Raw genomic sequence first — 17,739 nt, forward strand, 5'->3', positions numbered from 1 at the left:
AGAAAATCAAACTCCGCAACGCCCACGGTGAATTTGCAAGTTACAGGCCAGGAGGGCTGCGCACGAGCGCAGGCGACGGTGGTTTGGAGGCCCCCGAGGTCTTTCATCATCGAGCGCCCGACCTTCTTCGGCGTCCCGAAGGAGGCGGCGGCTGCTGCCTCATCGGGGGCTTCCGATGAGCGCGCGCGCGGCGTCGACGCTTCGGCGAGAATAAGCGTTTAGTGTTCCCGATGTTGGCACCCCGTCTTGCTAGAGGAGTGCGTAGATCGTGTGCTCACGCACGCGCGCCCGGTCCCTTGTCTGCCACGCATCGCGTCGGCGAGAAGAAGCGCCAGCAGCTCGGTCCATTTGCAAGTCAATCGGGCCGTGCGCTGAAGAAACGCCGCGGATGCCCTCCCCGCCCTCCTCCTCCTCCTCCCCAACGGCGCATATTCTGGGCCGTGGACGCTCGTTGCCCTGCTCTGCTCTTCTTGTCTACAGCCCGAAGGCTCGTCATCAACCTGAGGTGACAGGCGAAGGAAGAAAAATTATTCCACCTCGCCCAATACACGGGTGTACGTGATGCAGCTCACTTTTGTGTATTCTAATGACCCGCACTTTCTCGCTGAATGCCAAGCAGGCGATGAATTTCATATAATCAGAAGTAAAGCGACGGGGGAACCTAATTTGCGCCGCAGTGGCCGCGACTTTCCTCGGGGCAGAGCTGTTCTTTTTCAATTTCCAGTTGCTGTTGATCTGCTATATACTCTTTCTGTCGCCAGGTCCTTGCGGTTGTAGATCTCAAGCATCGTGCACGGCGTGACTGTTCCTTCTCGTTGATATGTCTGTCCGCAGTATGACAATCAATTGAAGACACCTAATTTTCTAGAGATCCTCTGCATCAGTGTCGGGTGTCCCACTTGAAGGCAATTCACCGGGAGGCAATTCATTGGCCTGATATGCGCCGATGTCTTTCGCCACGCGGAAGATGTTATAGACCACCGCTGTGCTCATCCAACTATAAAATGCACTGTTCTCGCCTCATCGCGCGTAGGAAGCCGCACGATATGGTTATAGCGCTATCACGTACCGATAGAAAAAGAAAATTCGTAAGTAATAGGCGGGAGTGGCGGCTTCTGCAGTGTGCAGCGCTCGGGCACACTGCGTCGGCGAGAAACTCAAGACCCTCGCTATTCGACGGCGACCATCGTTGTGCGTTCGAGAGGCCTTGCGCGCACGCACCTGCCCACCGCGGGCGCGGATCTCGATTGTGCGGCGGCGCTCGATCATTCATTACGGCCCCGTCCGAGCAAGACATCCGAAGCGCCCTGCTTTCGCGTCTTTAGCGCTTTTATTTTGCCCCGCGCTAAATGCCGGGCCCGACGGCGCATTCCTATCATCCCTTCTTTTCTGCTTTCTTTCTTGTTCCTTGATTAGCAGATTCCATATACGACACGTTCTCGTCGGTCTCTCTCTCTCGTTCTATCCCATGCACACACACAGACTATTCTTTTTTTTCTGTCGCTCTATACATGCGTGATTGAAATCCCTGCCGCACGTAACCTGCTTGAATGAGGGATCACCCCGCAGCCTCGCGTCGGCGCCGCGGCGAGGGAAAGGGCGACGCAAGCGTCCATATTCTCGGCCTCTCGGTTGTTTTTCCCTCTTCCAAAGTGGCCGCCCTATTCATCCATCGCCCGCGCCCAGATCTTTGTTCTTCCTCATCACGGGATGCGCGCAGAAGGGGGCGACCCAAATCGAATTCAGCCATCGCCGCTCGCGCGTGTGCGGTCGGACGGCGGTGCCGGAGAAAACGCCGCCGCGGATTCGGAGAAAGGTGCCGCGTAAGAGGGAGAGGAGGGGCTCGAATAACAGCATCATCGGAAGGGCCTGGTGTTCGCACGCGAGTTTATCATTTCGGGCGAGCATACGGCGCGAGAGATCGTTAGCGGATCCTCCCGCTCGCACCTCCTCGGCGTTCTGCTTGCGAGCCCGAGCTCTGTTTTTTTTTCCCCTTCGCCGGCCCTCGTCCATACAGCGCGCGATGTGCGCGATGGCGGTGTTGTGTTTTGTGTGAATCACTCGCGGCGATGATGAACGGCGTGGACCGAACGATGGCTGCGTGGTCCCCTTTTATTTCGTCTTTGGTCGCGGTATGCGTTCTATACGTGCGCGCGGGCGCCCCTTTTGCAATTTGATGCGCGCCGCGGCATGCAGATTGAGCGCGTATTGTTCGCGTTCGCTCGATGCGTGAAAAACAGCGCGGTTTTTGTTTTCACGACGTGCGGCGGGCTCAGCTTTCTTCCTTCCCTTGTGAGGTGCGGGGACGCGCTTTGGAAACAGGTTGCGATTCCTGATGCGGATAATGTATTCGGGAAACCGTTTGCTGGAGAATGCACGTCGATGTGATTTGCAACGAGTAAAACCACAATCAGAATGCTAGCTCGTGCAAAATCTTGCTCGAGTGGTGACGACACTTATACGTTCGCTTGCCCAGTCACAGATGTGTTTTCCATACTACTCTAGAATACTCTCTACTGAGCATACTCACGAAACACTTTAACCTATGGAGTTTTCCTTCGGAACTTGTTGGTGAGGTACTATAAAAATCAGCGAGCGCTCCCTTATAACTGTAACCTATTTGTCTTGAAAAATGACATTTCATGAATTATCATGACATATATGACAAGAAATGGGACGCGTACGTAACCGAGTCACTGAACATATTTATTAGTGCAAACTCTCTCTGTAAGAGTCTCGGTAAACTCTGGCTCTGAGGACATGTCCATAAGTTTCGACCAAACTAGAAATTAGAGAGAGAGAGAGAGAGACAAAGAGGAGGAAAGACAGGGAGGTTAGCCAGTGTAAGTACTGGCTGGCTACCCTGTGCTGGGGAAAGGGGTAAAGGGAGTCTAGTTTTTCTAATTTTCTAATTTCCCCTGTGCTGGGGAAAGGGGTAAAGGGAGTCTAGTTTTTTTTTAATTTCTAGTCAAACTAGAAATTAACTCACTTATAGTTGACAAGGCCAGCGCTGTGGTCATGGTAGCTGTTTTAAAGATGACACTTTTATATGAAGGGTTCAGTATATTCTAGAGGGTGAAACGCACGACAATATATGTAGCTTCCAGACAATGTTCTTACTGGTGAAACAAACAATATCAAACGTACGGCTTGTACCAATATCTAGCAAAACTTATGTTCAGTCCTCTTGCTTCCGTGACCCGGTTCAGTTGACCGCTTTTTCACTGATACAGTTAGGCGTCATTCTGCTTCAAAATAGCATCTTCTCCTTTTCTACATCATGCGTGTACGAAGAGAAGAGCAAATACTGTACATTTGATAGAGGTCACCGTGTTAAAGTTGTGCTCGAAACTCTTCACCTTCGCAAGCTTTTCTTCTTCTTCTCTCCAATAGTTTCGTTATTTTTTAACACAGGATGCAGATTCACGCCACCGCCGCGCACGCATGCAAAAAGCGTCGCGTGGTCGGCTTCACCCTCGGACTCCGGCGCCCTGCGCGCGTTTGCACTCGTCGCAACGCGCGCAGTGTGCAGAAACGCGGGAAGAGGTATCCCGTCCCTGTCAGCCCTGGCCCGTCAAACGCAGCTCGACCCGAACCCCTCGACTCCCGCGTCTGCTTCTCTCTGTATGCTCGTCGCGACGCCCTCGGGAAGCACGCGGCAGCGCCAGATGACCGCCGCGAATATGCCAGCCGAGTTGGACAAACATGCGCCAGCACGGCGCAGGAACGCGCCTCTCGGTTGATATTCAATTTCTCGTCGTAGTCGTGCCGTCCCCCTTGCGCTTGGACGAACGAACAGACAGACCCGACAGCGGCGGCATGAGATAGGCGACACCCTTCGCGTCGCTGTGGCATGGCGGAAGACGCGAGGCTCTCCCGCCTTGCGGAGGTCTATCCGCGGTGCCTGGCATCGAAAAAGGAACGGGAAGCGAAAATGAGGGACAAACGGAACGGCGACAAAGAAGGACGGGGAAGAGCGGAGAGAGAGAACACGAGACCGGCGCGGCGACGTTATGCGCATATCTAGCCAAAGGAATTTGAATGGACGTGCAAGCGGCTGGGGGGGAGGGGAGGGGGGGGGGCGTAGCACTTTTTTTCTTAGGAGGGGGGAGTCCCCTTCGGGGCGAGTGGCGACAGGCAAAGGGGGGAGGCGATGACGACGCCCGGCCGCCGCGATGATGGCGGCAGCGTTATTGTATTTCGGCTAATCAAATGGATGGTCCGGTCCCGCTGTTGTCATCCTCACGGACCACCTCTCCTCCTCTGTGCATTCCCTCCTGAAAGCATGCCCGTTCGCCTGCCGCGCCCTGTTCCTCTTCGCGGCCGCGCCGAGATGGTCTCGATTCGCCCTCCCTCGCTCCCTCCGTCGTCCGTTTAATATTTCACACGTGAACGAATGCATATTCGGCGGCAGCGCGGGCGGCGAATGCGGATCGTTGTGGGTCCCGTCGTCCGCGCTTGGCTGCGACTGCTCCTCGCTGGCTTCCCCTCACCCTGTCACAATGCCTGCGTTTGTGCGGCAGCCGTACGCATAAACACATTTCATTCCTATGAGCGTCGTCGTCGTCATCATCGTCTTATCTGGCGCGCTGATAAAACTGTGGCGCGCCGAGTGCGTTCTAAAAACGAATAAAAACGCGCTTGCTCTCTCGCAAAAGCAGTAACTCCTCCCACTGATTGACGCTGCCAAGCCCATATTATTCATTCACTTTTCAACTATGTCTCGCGAGATCAGGTTGTTCGTGTCATTTTCTAGGGCATGTGAGGCTGTGAATTGCACCTTATAATAATTGGCGTGTAACTGAACAGGATGATAGGAGGTCTATTGGTGAGAGGTCACTCAACGGAATTCACGAAGCGGTAAGCCGAAGCTTCAAGTGGACCTGCTGTTGTTCGGTCCCGCCTCTCGACAGTTGGACCAATCGTTATCGAGGCTTTGACAAGGATAGGTCACCTCGCGACGCAATGATTCGAAATTCTGCGTCAAACGTGCCTTGCTAGATCGCTTTTCAAAGACCCTGAGAAGTAGGCCCATCCACCGATACGTTTGGTCGGTTTCTTAAACGTTATGTAGCATTCGGCACTTGATTTAAGTCGTATATGTGCGCTTTGAATCATATTGAGTGCGCGTGGACAAGAGTGACGTTGCCTTATAGTGCCTCTATGCTTTTGCTATGCCCGATAAATTATTTCTTTATCGTTCTACACCTCTTTTGAGCGTGTACGTGCATAAATGGCGTCTCAGCTCACCAGCTGAGTATATTTCTTACACATTATCGACTATCGCGAAAAATCCTTGGCAAGCTACAAGCTTAAACGCACTCTTTTTCGCTGCTTACAGTCCCTAATGCTTTCTAAGCTTCAAGGGCAAGCTGAATTTTCTCAGTAAGCGTGTGTAAGACGGGGCTAGCTATCCAAGCTATGACACAGCCCACGTAGTCCATTCTTTTCCCTCTTCTGTTTTTTTTTTAATTTTGCGCACCCTTCACCAGCTTACATTCTTTGCTCCTTATTGAAGTCACAAACGTTATATATATAATAGTTGCGAAAACTAACTAGAGAAAAGAAATTCCCGTTACCATTAAAACACAGGACGAGTAACAATGCTTTAATCCTAATGCATCACTGTTCACCGCGCTTGTCCTTCCCCTCCCATTCATTCATTCATTCATTCATTCATTCATTCATTCATTCATTCATTCATTCATTCATTCGTTCGTTCATTCGTTCGTTCGTTCGTTCGTTCGTTCGTTCGTTCGTTCGTTCGTTCGTTCGTTCGTTCGTTCGTTCGTTTGTTTGTTTGTTTGTTTGTTTGTTTGTTTGTTTGTTTGTTTGTTCGTTTCGATTAGGTTTTACGTTCAACTTCTACGCAAGCGCCAAACGGCCACGCCTCGTTTTGTCCCCCTACGCCTAAGCTGCATGCTGCTTCATTTTCCTCATCTGCATACATGCTTCGGTTTGAGCAATTACGTTTCACTTCCCTCACTTCTGTGCTTCCACGCTAAGAGGAAGGCGAGACCATCGTATAAGCGAGAATGCAGAAGGGAGGCCAAAGTACTGAATGTAGTCCGCGTTATTTATGAGTCGCGTTTGTTTATCGAGTTGTCACGACGCGTATTCGTTCCCGCGCCGCCCATCTATTGTGCGGTTCTGTGGCTGATGAAAAATAGCGAAAATGAATAAATAAAACAAGCAAGAAGGCCGCGGTATATGCGAAAGTCGCTCACGCATGCGCAACGCATGCGTGCGGGCGGACCGACGATCGAAGTCCGGCACTTCTGCGGCTTGAGGCGCGCACGTGTGGTTGTTGACGCACTTTGCTACTGCGACACATGCTCGATCCTAGGGGCGTGCGCGACTCCGCTCCGTATGTTATTTATTTTATCTCCTTGCTCGGCGCACTCTACTGTCTTCAGCGAAGGAAGTGATTACCGTCGTGTAGCAGCTTCTTGCTCGTTTGGACGCGCTCGTGGTGAAAACTGCACTACTAATAGTGAACTTTTGTGTATGTACAATGCTGGCTAATGTACTCTTCATCAAGAAGGAACTTATCATTGACTTCCGAGCATAGTGAGAGAGAGAGAGAGAGAGAGAGAGAGAGGACAGGGAGGTTAACAAGAGATTATCTCCGGTTGGCTACCCTGTACTGGGGGAGGGGCAAGGGGATGCGATAGGTGAGAGAGAGAAGGGTAAAAAATTAAAATACATAAATTCAATAAAAAATAAAAAGAAATCTACACACACACACACACGCACACACGCACGTACACACGAACTGTTTCTGTGGGCACTGTCACGCAGACCGCAAAGGCGTTCCTAGTGTTACGCAGTGTCATCGTACAATCCTACGTCACACGGTGCACAGTCACAATTTGTCGAACAGTCCCGTGTCCTTTAAGTACCGCAGCAGCGCCTTCATGGCGGATCGCGCTGATGTTCGCGCCGAGCATAGTGTAGTGTGCGTGCGTGTACCGCAGAACAGCGCAACGTGCATTTGTTCCGGCACCTCCAACAACTTAGCATGCTCTACCTCCTCTATTTATACCGTCTCTGTTACCACTTACCTAAGTGTGAAGCGGGAAAGCCAACAAGAACAGGCGGCAGTGTTTTTGTCGACGTTTTCTGTCGTGACTCTTTAGTGGCACGAGCGTCGAGTGACACTCTTATTTCTTGCGCAGCACTTTTGGTTCACCTCCTGAGACGACCTGGAACGAAATTCAGAATAAACTTTAAAAAAAAACTAGAAAAAAATATTGCAGTACAAAACTTATGGGCTTCATTATAGACATGACATCAGAGCATACAGTAAGTTACGAGTTGAGTTACTGAAGTGTCCGGGATGATTAGAATTAATATGAAATCACTGATTACCGCACACTGAAGCACAGAATCGTAGACTTTATAGAGACCCACCACCTGAGCGCGACTTTGGCGAAATTCCTAGAAACCCGGAATTATAAAGCGGAAGTAATGACGTCACTAATGACGCCACACACAAGAAGGTGGCAGGATATTTTACTAGCTAATTAATGGGAAACAGTTGCCTCCGAGTCCGAGTTCGGTCCACATTTTTAAGTTACGCTGCTGAAACCAATTAACGGCACTGTAATCTTCTCTCGCAAGCAGCGAACAGACGACGCTGCAAGACTAGCGGTTTGTTGTTCAACTGTCTTCACGGACATTGCGACGAGTGGCTGCTTTGAGCATGAAAATAGACAGCGGGAGGGCTGTCGGTACTCCGCACTACTTTGTGCCGCGCAGCTGAACGGTTCTTGTACGGCAGAATACATGATTCCCGGCCACGTCATTTCATTTCCGTTCCCTTTCTATTATTTTTCTTTTTTCTCCCACCTTCTCGCGCTTCGACGTCTCCGCGCCACAATGGGAATGCGTGAGCTGCATTGGACGCGGCTGCTTGGAGCTTCACGCCGGACCCGCCCGGCTCGTGCATGCACAATGAGCGCGACGCGAAACCACTGCTCCTAATTTGTTTGCGCGACCTCGTTCCCTGCGTGCGCCAGCGACATGTCAAGTAAGGGCTCGCTTGTCCCGACAGTCACGCAAGAGGTGCTGAATTTATTTCCCTGTACGTGTGACGTGCACATTACCGGAACTGTGTGAAGTTTTGGAAGTTATGGCTTTTCACGAAAGTTCCACCGATATGCCAAATACATCCGTACTGCACGTATTGCACTTAGACACGGCCTGTACACGTGTTGTGGAACACTCCAACCACACTGGTGCTAACGTCATCAGACTGTCGATGAGTTACAACAAGGAAAGGAACTGGAGTTGGTCTTGCGGGTGTGGACGATATTTGTTTCTGCTCCAGCCTGCTCCCGCGGTGGCCGATCCGCGGTGAAGTACGGCAGGGACAGTAATTAAAGGGATCAGTTAGCATGATATCCGTGGTGCGCATAGAACAAGGTGGTCTGGCTGATTAACAGCGTCGATGTCTACGCGAAACTGAGATGCAGTCTGGGACAGCAGATATTTCGTCGCAATGACGTCATTGCAGCCCCCTTTCCATCGCCGAAGAAGCAGATCAAGTGAGAGTTAGAAAGCTCGAACGTACAAGATGAACGCGGCTGGTAAGGGATATAAATATGTAAATCAGAGAGCCTGGGGTCAGGTTGCTACCCTGCAATGAACCTAATTATGCTGGTCGTAAATGTTACCGTTAACGCACTAATTGCAACCATCGTTTCTATCCGGTTACCCTTGCAGGTATACATCGCCAGCCTGCTATAGCACTGCTTGCGACAGGCTGAGAGACTATGTAGTCAAAATCGCCCGGCCTGCCGCATGCAACGCTGGGCCGAACGGGCTTGCGCAGCGATCGACCTCGGCTGTATTTCCAGGCGCGTAAATCAACGCCTCTTTTTCCCGCTTTCCGTGCAACCTGTCAGGCTCCACGGCGAGCGGGTAGCGTTCCACGGCAAAAGAGAAATTTAAGAGAGTGGCGCGGATCCCGCTGCACAGCGCAGCGAGGAAGGGAACTTATAACGGCGAGTAGGCGCCTGCCCGAAAACAATTAAAAAGTCTCCTCCGCTCACGGAGCGGGAGAGTGAAAGGGAAATAAGTGGGGAAGAAGCGGCCTGCAGTTCTCGTGGAGCTATTGCCCAAGACGCTTCGAGAGCTTCGCGGTAAAGGCGCGGGCAACCAGAGAGGCTTCTCTCCTTTCGAGTCCTTTGGAGAAACAATAAATTACCGTCTCTTGTTTCATTTTGGGGGGCCGAGCCACATCCCGGCAAGCTCTCCTCTCCTTCACTTTGCTTCTTTTCCTTCTCCTCTGATTTCTGCCTCAAGGAAGGAAGGGGAGAGCTGCAAGGAGAGAGGGGGCCGGGGAGGGGGGCAGGAAGGGGGGGGGGAGGCGTTAAAGGCGCGAACGGATCTCGCCGGCGGCTTCTGCGATTAATTTTAACTGCTCCTCGGTTGCGACGCATCGACTCATTACTTCTGGGCCCGGACGCGAGAGAAGAAAGCTTTAGCAGCGTTGAGGCGATGCTTGCTGAAGCCTTCGTGTGTATACGTCTAGCGGAGAGCGAAAGTGTGGCGACTTGGTGATCACGCTATCGCTCTCCAGGTTCCGTGAAATTCTTGCTTCTGCTACTGTGATGTTCGCGACGCATGCCGTAGAGAGGAGGAAACTCAAATAAACTATATCGAGAGGGAGGTATAGAGAGCTTAACTGGAAAACCTTCCGGTTTTCTACCCTGCTAAGTGTAGCGGAAGAAGCAAACGCAAACAAGAATCGTACGATGCAGTTTAGAACAAACCCGTAACAACTTCTGCCCGTACAAACTTTGCTAAGTATTAGCACGCCTTTTAAGTTTGCGCACTTACTCGGTCATCGTGTTCAGAAATTTGTGCTTGTAGCGAGGTGCGCAATCTGAAACCTGGGACTGACGCGTAAGCGGTCCTCGTAGACAAAGCAGCTCGTCGCACGGAAGGTATCTCCGCCAGAGGCAGACGTGCGTATTCGTGGTGCCCGCGCAATTCGGAGAGAAACACGCCGTGGCGGTGAAAACGATCTTCTTCGGTCATTCATCAAAAACCCTATACCGGCGCGTACTGGGAGCAAAGAACCCACTGATGCGGGAGAGCCTCAATGACAAAGTCGTCAGGGCCAGGCGTTGAAGCCGCAGCCGCTGTATTCGGACGCGTGGCAGCTTTATGCGCGGCCGCCACGGCGGTCTTCTCTCTCTTCTTCAATTCAGAGCGCGTGCCACTCACTGCGCACAATGGATGCCGCGCAGGCAGCGGTTTGCCACCGCCGAGACCGCCTGCTCCGGAGAGGCATCATTAGCAGAGCGCATCTGGGTGGCTGTAAACAGGCAAACAAGTCCTGCGCGCATTGTTTATCCCGCGCGGTGCGGCGCGCGACTCGCTGTGGACAAGTCAGCGCCGAGTTCTCGGGGGTGGGTTGCGCGGGCGCGCCGTATACTGGCGAGGGGGAGAGAGGGAGCCCCCGCAACGCAAGAGCCACCCCGTTTCTCGAGCGTCGTTTTCCACCCCCATTTTTCTGGCTTTTGGTAGTGCACACACACCACTGGCGGGGGAGACGCTTCCGAGCTACGAGTGTTCCCGACCCCAGCGAACCCGAGGGTTGAGGAGAGCTCTTGGGACGCCGTTGTTTCGCTGCCGAGTCTCAGAAACAGTTCCGGGCTCTCCCGCCTGTTTTGTCGCCGCGGATAAGACGCTTGCCCCGCTATCCAAGGGTTCTGCCTTTGTCTGATGCCTCGGACCTGATCGCTCAACGGGCACGGGAGCACGCATGAGCACCCTCCTGCGGCGGCGCCCTTCCCCGCGCGTGTGTATACACGCGCACTTGTGCTTTCTTCAATAGCGCAAAAAAACATTGTCCGTATCTGTGCGCAGGCAGGAAGCGCGCTCCGCAACACTTAATGACGGCGACCACGCACAATGAACTCGCGAAGGCGTACTCCGGTGCTTTAATTGCTGAAAAGACGCCAGGCGCAGAACGCTATGCTTCCATTTTTGCGCCGGCGCTCTTACGCGCGTCCTCTCTCATTATTGCTTTGTTCGTTATATAAGCTTCAGATAGGTTTACTGGAAAGTATACGCTCTACCTCATTTTCTCACATATTCCGAGCTGCTTCTTCGCGAACAATGCTGTCGAAACAACACGAGTCTCCGTTCGAGGACTTTTTCTCAAAAATAAGCTATCGCCCGCTTCTGTACAGCTCGTATATTTTGCCCGGACGCCCGCTGTGACTGCGCAGTCTTCGAAGATCATACGACTTGTGCGCCGAGGTGGGCCCAACCGGCAGAGCTGCAGAGTAGAGTGGCAAAAAAAAAAGAACAATAGTAATAAAGAAAGAAAGTAACTAGCGATGTTCAGCGCTTGCCGACTCGTTGCCACTATATATTCTATACTAGCTTGTTATTAAGTCATATGCCATTCGCAATCGCATTCGATGTCCTCTCTTTTTTTTTTATTAGGCTGAACAAGCTTTGACAGGGTAGGAGTAATGATGTTGCGATTCAATAAGCGACCACATCTCTCTAGTTCGCTAAACTGTGATTTTAACTTGGCGGGCTCGCTGTGCAACCACGGATTATGCCGCTGTATAGCAGGCCTCAAGAAATAACAATAATGTGCCTCGTAGTGAGCAGCCCAACGAGTGTAACGGGGCTCCTTGCCGCTGTGAGACAAAAGGTGAAGATAAGGTGACGTAAATACGGCAAGAATGCATTCTCGGGATGGATGGTCGTTACACTTACGCTTCGTCCTTCATTCTTTCTCTGCTCGAAATGCTGCCGTTCCTCGCCTCCTCAACGGCACAGCGCATAACGATCCCCTCCCTCAGGCGCGTCAAAGAGCTTTTTCGAGGACGTGTGGATCCCTGAGAGAACGTGATCCCCATGCGTGGTGGTGGGGGCTACGGCCGTACGCGAAAAGGGCTGCACGCGCGCACTCCTGCACCCGTATGCTTGCTTCATCTTCTCGCTATAGCGTAACAACGTGGCGGCTAAGGCGAAGACAGGCGGAATTCTCGCGGGACAAGTTCGTTAGAGCAGATTTGATGCCGCACCAGTGGATTCCCCGTGCGCGAATCAGAAATCAGAGAGCGGCAAAATGCCTCGGTTTCATTCCTGCCTTTCTTTCGGTGTTATTATTCTTTTATTATTATTTTAGTATTCCGTTTGGCGTTTCTTGCTCGGCGCGCCTCGTGCCCTCGTTGAGGAGCTATAAAAACGCAACGACCGCGAGCCCTCTATGCAAGCTCGACGAAAAAAAAAAGAATCACTAAAGAAAACAAAAACATGGAGAATTAGGAGCCGGGTGAGCTGTAGAAAGGGTTGAAATCAAAGCTCGGTGGAGTGAACACGAATTCAGGGCCTATAAAACGAAAATGGGCTGTCTAAAGAAAAGGCTTCGGGAAGAGAAAAGAAAGAAAGAATTAGTCGCGGGTATGCACGCATGTGTAGCACAGCCCAAAAAATCCGGGGGAAGAGGGGCGTCAGAAGAAAAGTCAGAGGGCGAAAATCAGAGAGGCGAAATGGAGCTCATTAGATATGCAAACTCGATTTATAATTCCTGGCGAAAACATTAATGGATTGAATTCTTGCTCGGCCGCGCCTTATATCGGGCCTCGGGGAGGGAAGGAGAAAGGTCCCGGCCCGTGACTCGGCGCTGGGTGTACGACGCGCGTGCGCAACGGCGTGGGCTTCGTTATCATTTTGTTCGAGCTGGTTTCGTTGATTCCGCGCGATGCACGTGGAACGAGCGGCCATCTCTCCAGCCTCTTCGTTCTTTTTTTTTATTTAATCCTTTCGTTTTTCGTTCCCACTCGCCACTCTCGGCCCGCGGCTCCGCAATCAGACCACGCGTCACCGAGCGCCGAGCAACGGGTGCGGGACCGAGCAGGATCGGCAATGGTCCGCGACCGCCGCCGCCCGAGGCACGTCACCTCGTGGGTTGGGCTGCGTGCCGAAACCCCGACCGACAGACTCGAGCCCCGACCGACCACGGAGCGTTCATATCGCTTGCATGCCCGCCACACGCTGCTGTTATCTTCATATCTGTTTGTTCTTTTCTCGCTTCGCCTTTTTCGTCTTCTCCCGGGACTCACGTTTAGAAACAAAGCTTTTCGTCCGAATGAACGCAGGGCCGAATATCATCCATAGCTTCCTCTTCCGCCTCTTTCTTCCTCATCTGCATGGCCAGCTTTCTCACTCATTTAGAAACACGTAATTTGACTTTCCTTTTAATGCATTCCCATAAGGAAGGCGATACACGCTTTTCTTCGTGGCTTTTTTTATTGCCTTTTGTCTCCAAGCTTTTAATGTCCTGCAGCCGTGCGTTTGGGCGAGCGCAGCGGGACGGGAATGGCGGTGTGCGATTTCCGCGCTGCACTCTGAAGCTCACTCGTCCGTACTTTCGTCGTGTAAATGTAGCGCATTTCGCGTGCTTCATGGTGTGCGAACGGCGCGAGCCCCCTCGTGTTGAAGCTTTAAAGTTTTACGGTCGGTTGTCGACCTCAGTCGCCCGGCTGGTACGTTCTCGGGCGCTGCGCGATTGAATACTGCGTAACGACCTGCGAAGCCATGCACAGGAGAGGTGCGCCAGTGCGCTATTAAACATCCTTATGGCATCAATAAACTCGTGTCATTCATGTGCACCAAGTGTCACTTGGTCTTTTAACTGGACAAGCATGTTGACCGGAGCGTATACAGCGCATCTTTTTGACAATGGAAAAAGAGGAACGTTAAAAACATTTTATGTATAGCACGCAGTGCGATACGCCCCCACGTTTGGCCTCGACTGTCTTCGTGATGTCCTCCCCTTTTGCTTTATATTGGATGACGCCCACTCATTCAAATAATCGGAATCTTGTTTTATTTTTCTTATTTTTCTTTCTTATTTTCTTTAATGTGAACGCTATAACGCATAACGGTCGTTACACCTTCTTTCAGCACCAGACGTTGGCGAACAAAGTCTACGCTGATGGAAGAGATTCAAGATAATACTAAGCGCGGTGTTCTTGCGATGTTCTGCAACAATGGCTATGTGACGGAGAATTTGCATAGTTTTCCGATCGTCATGGACGGCCTCTAACGAAGCGCTTAACTTGTCCTGGTGACCGTGGTATAATCGAGTCCTACAGGTGGCAGCGTCTATGTCGACTGTTAAAGCACGGGGTACATTTATGGTTCATGATGCAAATGCCCTCGCGATTTATTTTACCTTTTTTTTTGCGCCTCCCGTGCTGTCGTCTCACCACATGTCGCACTCTGTCGATGCAGCCCATACCCGGCCCGGAGCGGAGCCTCGGGCTATGCGACCCCCCGCCACTGAAGACCACAGCGCCCTGAACGACTCGATACCGGCGGAGGACGCCCGGCAGACAGGTGAGTCGCCGACAACCGTCACTGTACACAGCCCTCACTGTAGATCTATAACCGCTCATCATGCCGGGGAACATTCGAGCAGGTTTTCGCGAGCATGAGCAGCGGTACTTGGAACACCAATAGCAATGATAAAGAAATCTTAAGTCACCGACCACATAATTCGTAGGCGGCATACTTGAGAAGCTCCGACCAAATGAGGCTTTCGTTACAGCATTGAAGCAAACAGAAAGTATCTACGAAGGAGTCGGCGTCACATTGATTGATTCTACAACCTGAGGAACTCGTGGCTGAAACCGCCCTAATCAGTTCACTGTCTCAGGTCGCACTGAGTTGTACTGACCAAACTTTCCCATCGTATACAAACACGTTGGCAAAAAAAAAAAAGGAAGGTTATATTGTAGGTGCAACTGCAATAAATTATTCAATTATAGGCACTGTCATAGGCGCTTCAAAAGTTGCTTAGGCTTTACCCGGCACTGTTAATTGATTGAAAGCTTTTATTCAAAACAGGAAGAGAGGTAGAGCCCTTATGGGGATCCGCAATGGGTGGAGTCTCTATTCCGGGACCCCATTGGTACGAGCCGCCAGCTTAGCCCTCTGGACCAAGGCCTTTTGGGCCTGAAGGTCCGAGCAACCGGCACTGTTGGGGAGGTCGTCTCGCACCTTATTTGAAAATGAAGTGCGGAATGTTTCTTTTTTTTTCGTTTTGCGTGACAAGGGCTCTTAGAATTGTTCACGTCCAGTTGTGTCTACTTTCATTATGTAGCTAGCATACACGTTTTCTTCTCTATAGTGCTCGACGAAACGAGGAAGAGGTGGGGGGGGGGGGGCAGTGTCGCTGTCATTTTTCTCACTAAAATTGTTGCACGTAATGAATGCTTGGGCATTTTCTCTGACATCCTTGCACTACAGGACGCAGAACTATAAAGAATGTGAATCTGTACGTTTCGATTTCAGCTGCCTATATTCAGTCTGTACCGCCGGCGGATCCTGTAGGACTGTGGTGTCCGTACTTACGAAGAAGGCATATTAGAACTCAAAGGCTAAGAAGAGAGCACGCGAAAGTTTTGATGGAAGAAAGAAGACAACTTTTAAAAGCAAGACGATTTCCTCTCCGCTTATTTGCAAACCTCGAGGAACTACGTGGAATCTCGCTGGTTGTTTATACACGGCTTGAAAACCGCCAGTCAAGCACACCGCGTCGTTTGGAACGCGAACGACCAGAAAACTAGGCGGCACCTCGGGTGGTCCCACTAATGTCCATTTTTTCCAAGAAGCAAACACGGTGGCAGCGCCGTTCGCCGAATGTTATGCGTACGCATGCCATCCCTCCGGTGCACTTTATACCCTCCAATTCTGCGCCATCCGAGCCTTAACACGCGCTTCCCACCCGGAGCAAAGTAACTTGGATAGAAAAAAGGAAAAGGAAACTCGAAGGTCCAAACAGCATCACGAGTTGCGCGTGCTCGCATCAGCACGGGTTGGGGGGCATTTCGCCGTCAGCGCGTCGCGCCTAATTCGCAACTCCCCCCAGCGGTCGTGAGCGCGACCCAGCCCTGTTCTTTCGTTCGTGCGTTCCGCATGTTTGTATCCGCGGCGCGCAAAACACGCGCGACGTGTTTGCTGCTCGCCGTACGACGCTCGCCCGCTCTGCCTCGCTTTTTCTTCTTCGCTAAACATCTCTTCGCTCCTTCTGCTTCTTTTTAAAGGACACCACTCCCTGTTTCGCGTAAGAGGCGAAGCGAGCAGAGCGGAGTTTAAAGATGGAAGTGGCTGTCAGCATTTGCCAAACGAGACTCCTTTGCAGCCTGGCATTCGCCTCGTGTGCGAGCCTGTGGATGGCCATAGAGGGAGAAGGGGTCCCGGTGCGGGAGAGCCAGGAGTCCTCCCAGGAGCGGCATGGCGTCCGCAGCAACAGCAGCAACAAGAATTAACGGCTGGCGCCGTTAAGGACGGTGTAGGACGGCGCGGAGAGCGGCGCTCGGAGGAAACGGATAGTCGCCATTTCGAAGACGTGCTCCACTACGGCTGTACTGCATGCTCTACACCGGTGCACGCGCCTCATCTTCTTTCTTCAGCCTCTCACGTCTTTCTCTTTCTTTCCTCCAATTATTTGTTCGCTGGAAATATTCGGCCGCGTACGTAACGGATGTGCGTACGCGTCCAGCTTCCATGCCGGAAGCGAGCACAGCTTGTATGCATTGCGCGACACGCCGCGAAATAAGCAGCGCCATCTTGGCGCGGCCGGGGATAGGCCGGTCGCTCCACCCGTGGCACCCAGTGGTCGCAGCTGGTTTCGGAAGAACCACGCAAAGCGTGAGCAGCGTGGAAAGGCGCGCGCGGGTAAAGAATATTCGAGGCCTGCTTTATGGGTTTAAGTTAGTTTACCTATGAGCGGGTTTTAATACTTCGCTGTGTGGTGTTGGAAATCGTCGTCAGTATTGTTTTTCACATCATTAAAAGCAAGTTATAAGAAACAGAAAAGAGGAAACACAAGGTGGCACAACTTGTGGTGTAAGGCTGCTGCTTGCACCTTGTCGTTCTACTGCTGTTATACTGGGTTTTCTCTTCGCAGATATGAATAAGGGCGACAGCAGGTGTTTTCTTGGTCATTCACTGTTCATTTATAATAGTACAAGAACTGCTGGAATAATTTAGGTGCTTTTTCACAATGGACGAAAATAGCATGCTATCGTTCTTTATGGCGTTGTAGAATTAAGGATGAGCTGACACACTATTTAAGCTGGGAAGTCGTACAGGACCCACTTAATTCTGCCTTGTCGATGTCCTCGCAAGACTTGTGATAGTTTTTCCTTCTGATGGCGATCATGCACTAAATTAGAAAATGAAGCAGCAGTTGCTATGGCGTTGGGCTGCTGAGCACGAGGTCGCGGGATCGAATCCCGGCAACAGCGGTCGCGTTGCGAAAAACACCCGCGAAATGCGAAAAACACCCGTGTAGTTAGATTTAGGTGCACGTTAAAGAACCCTAGGTGGTCGAAATTTCCGAAGTCCTCCACTACGGCCTGCCTTATAATCAAAAGGTGGTTTTGGCACGTAAAATCCCATAATTTAACTTATTTTTAAATGAAGCAGGTCACTGACCAAGGTCAAAATACAAATATATAAGGTGACGTTTCGGGATCCGCACGGATCCCTTGTTGACAGTGGATAGACGGTAAGCACAAGGTTCTTAAGTAACGTTCAGAACATGGCGCAAAGTTCGGGGGCACACGTGGTTTACAGTGCAAGATGATCTATTGATTGTGTTATTTGTCGTTTGAATTATTATCGATTCGAGATTGAGCCTCGTTGTCAAGTTTTTATCTGTGGCCGCGATACGCGCGTTGTTCCAATTTA

At 51.4% G+C, this 17,739-nt stretch overlaps 1 protein-coding gene across 7 annotated transcripts in view; it reads left to right on the forward strand.

The window, feature by feature from the left end:
• Positions 1 to 17,739, forward strand: part of ct (homeobox protein, cut) — a 760,713-nt gene that overhangs the window by 543,598 nt on the left and 199,376 nt on the right. For all 7 annotated transcript variants that reach the window (XM_070534591.1, XM_065427446.1, XM_070534592.1 and 4 more), the window contains one exon: positions 14,275 to 14,379. In XM_070534591.1, the coding sequence (XP_070390692.1) occupies positions 14,275 to 14,379 (105 nt within the window). The remainder of the gene's footprint in view (positions 1 to 14,274; positions 14,380 to 17,739) is intronic.

This window comes from Dermacentor albipictus, chromosome 2 (genome assembly GCF_038994185.2).
Source record: "Dermacentor albipictus isolate Rhodes 1998 colony chromosome 2, USDA_Dalb.pri_finalv2, whole genome shotgun sequence".
In the NCBI taxonomy this organism is placed as follows: domain Eukaryota; kingdom Metazoa; phylum Arthropoda; class Arachnida; order Ixodida; family Ixodidae; genus Dermacentor; species Dermacentor albipictus.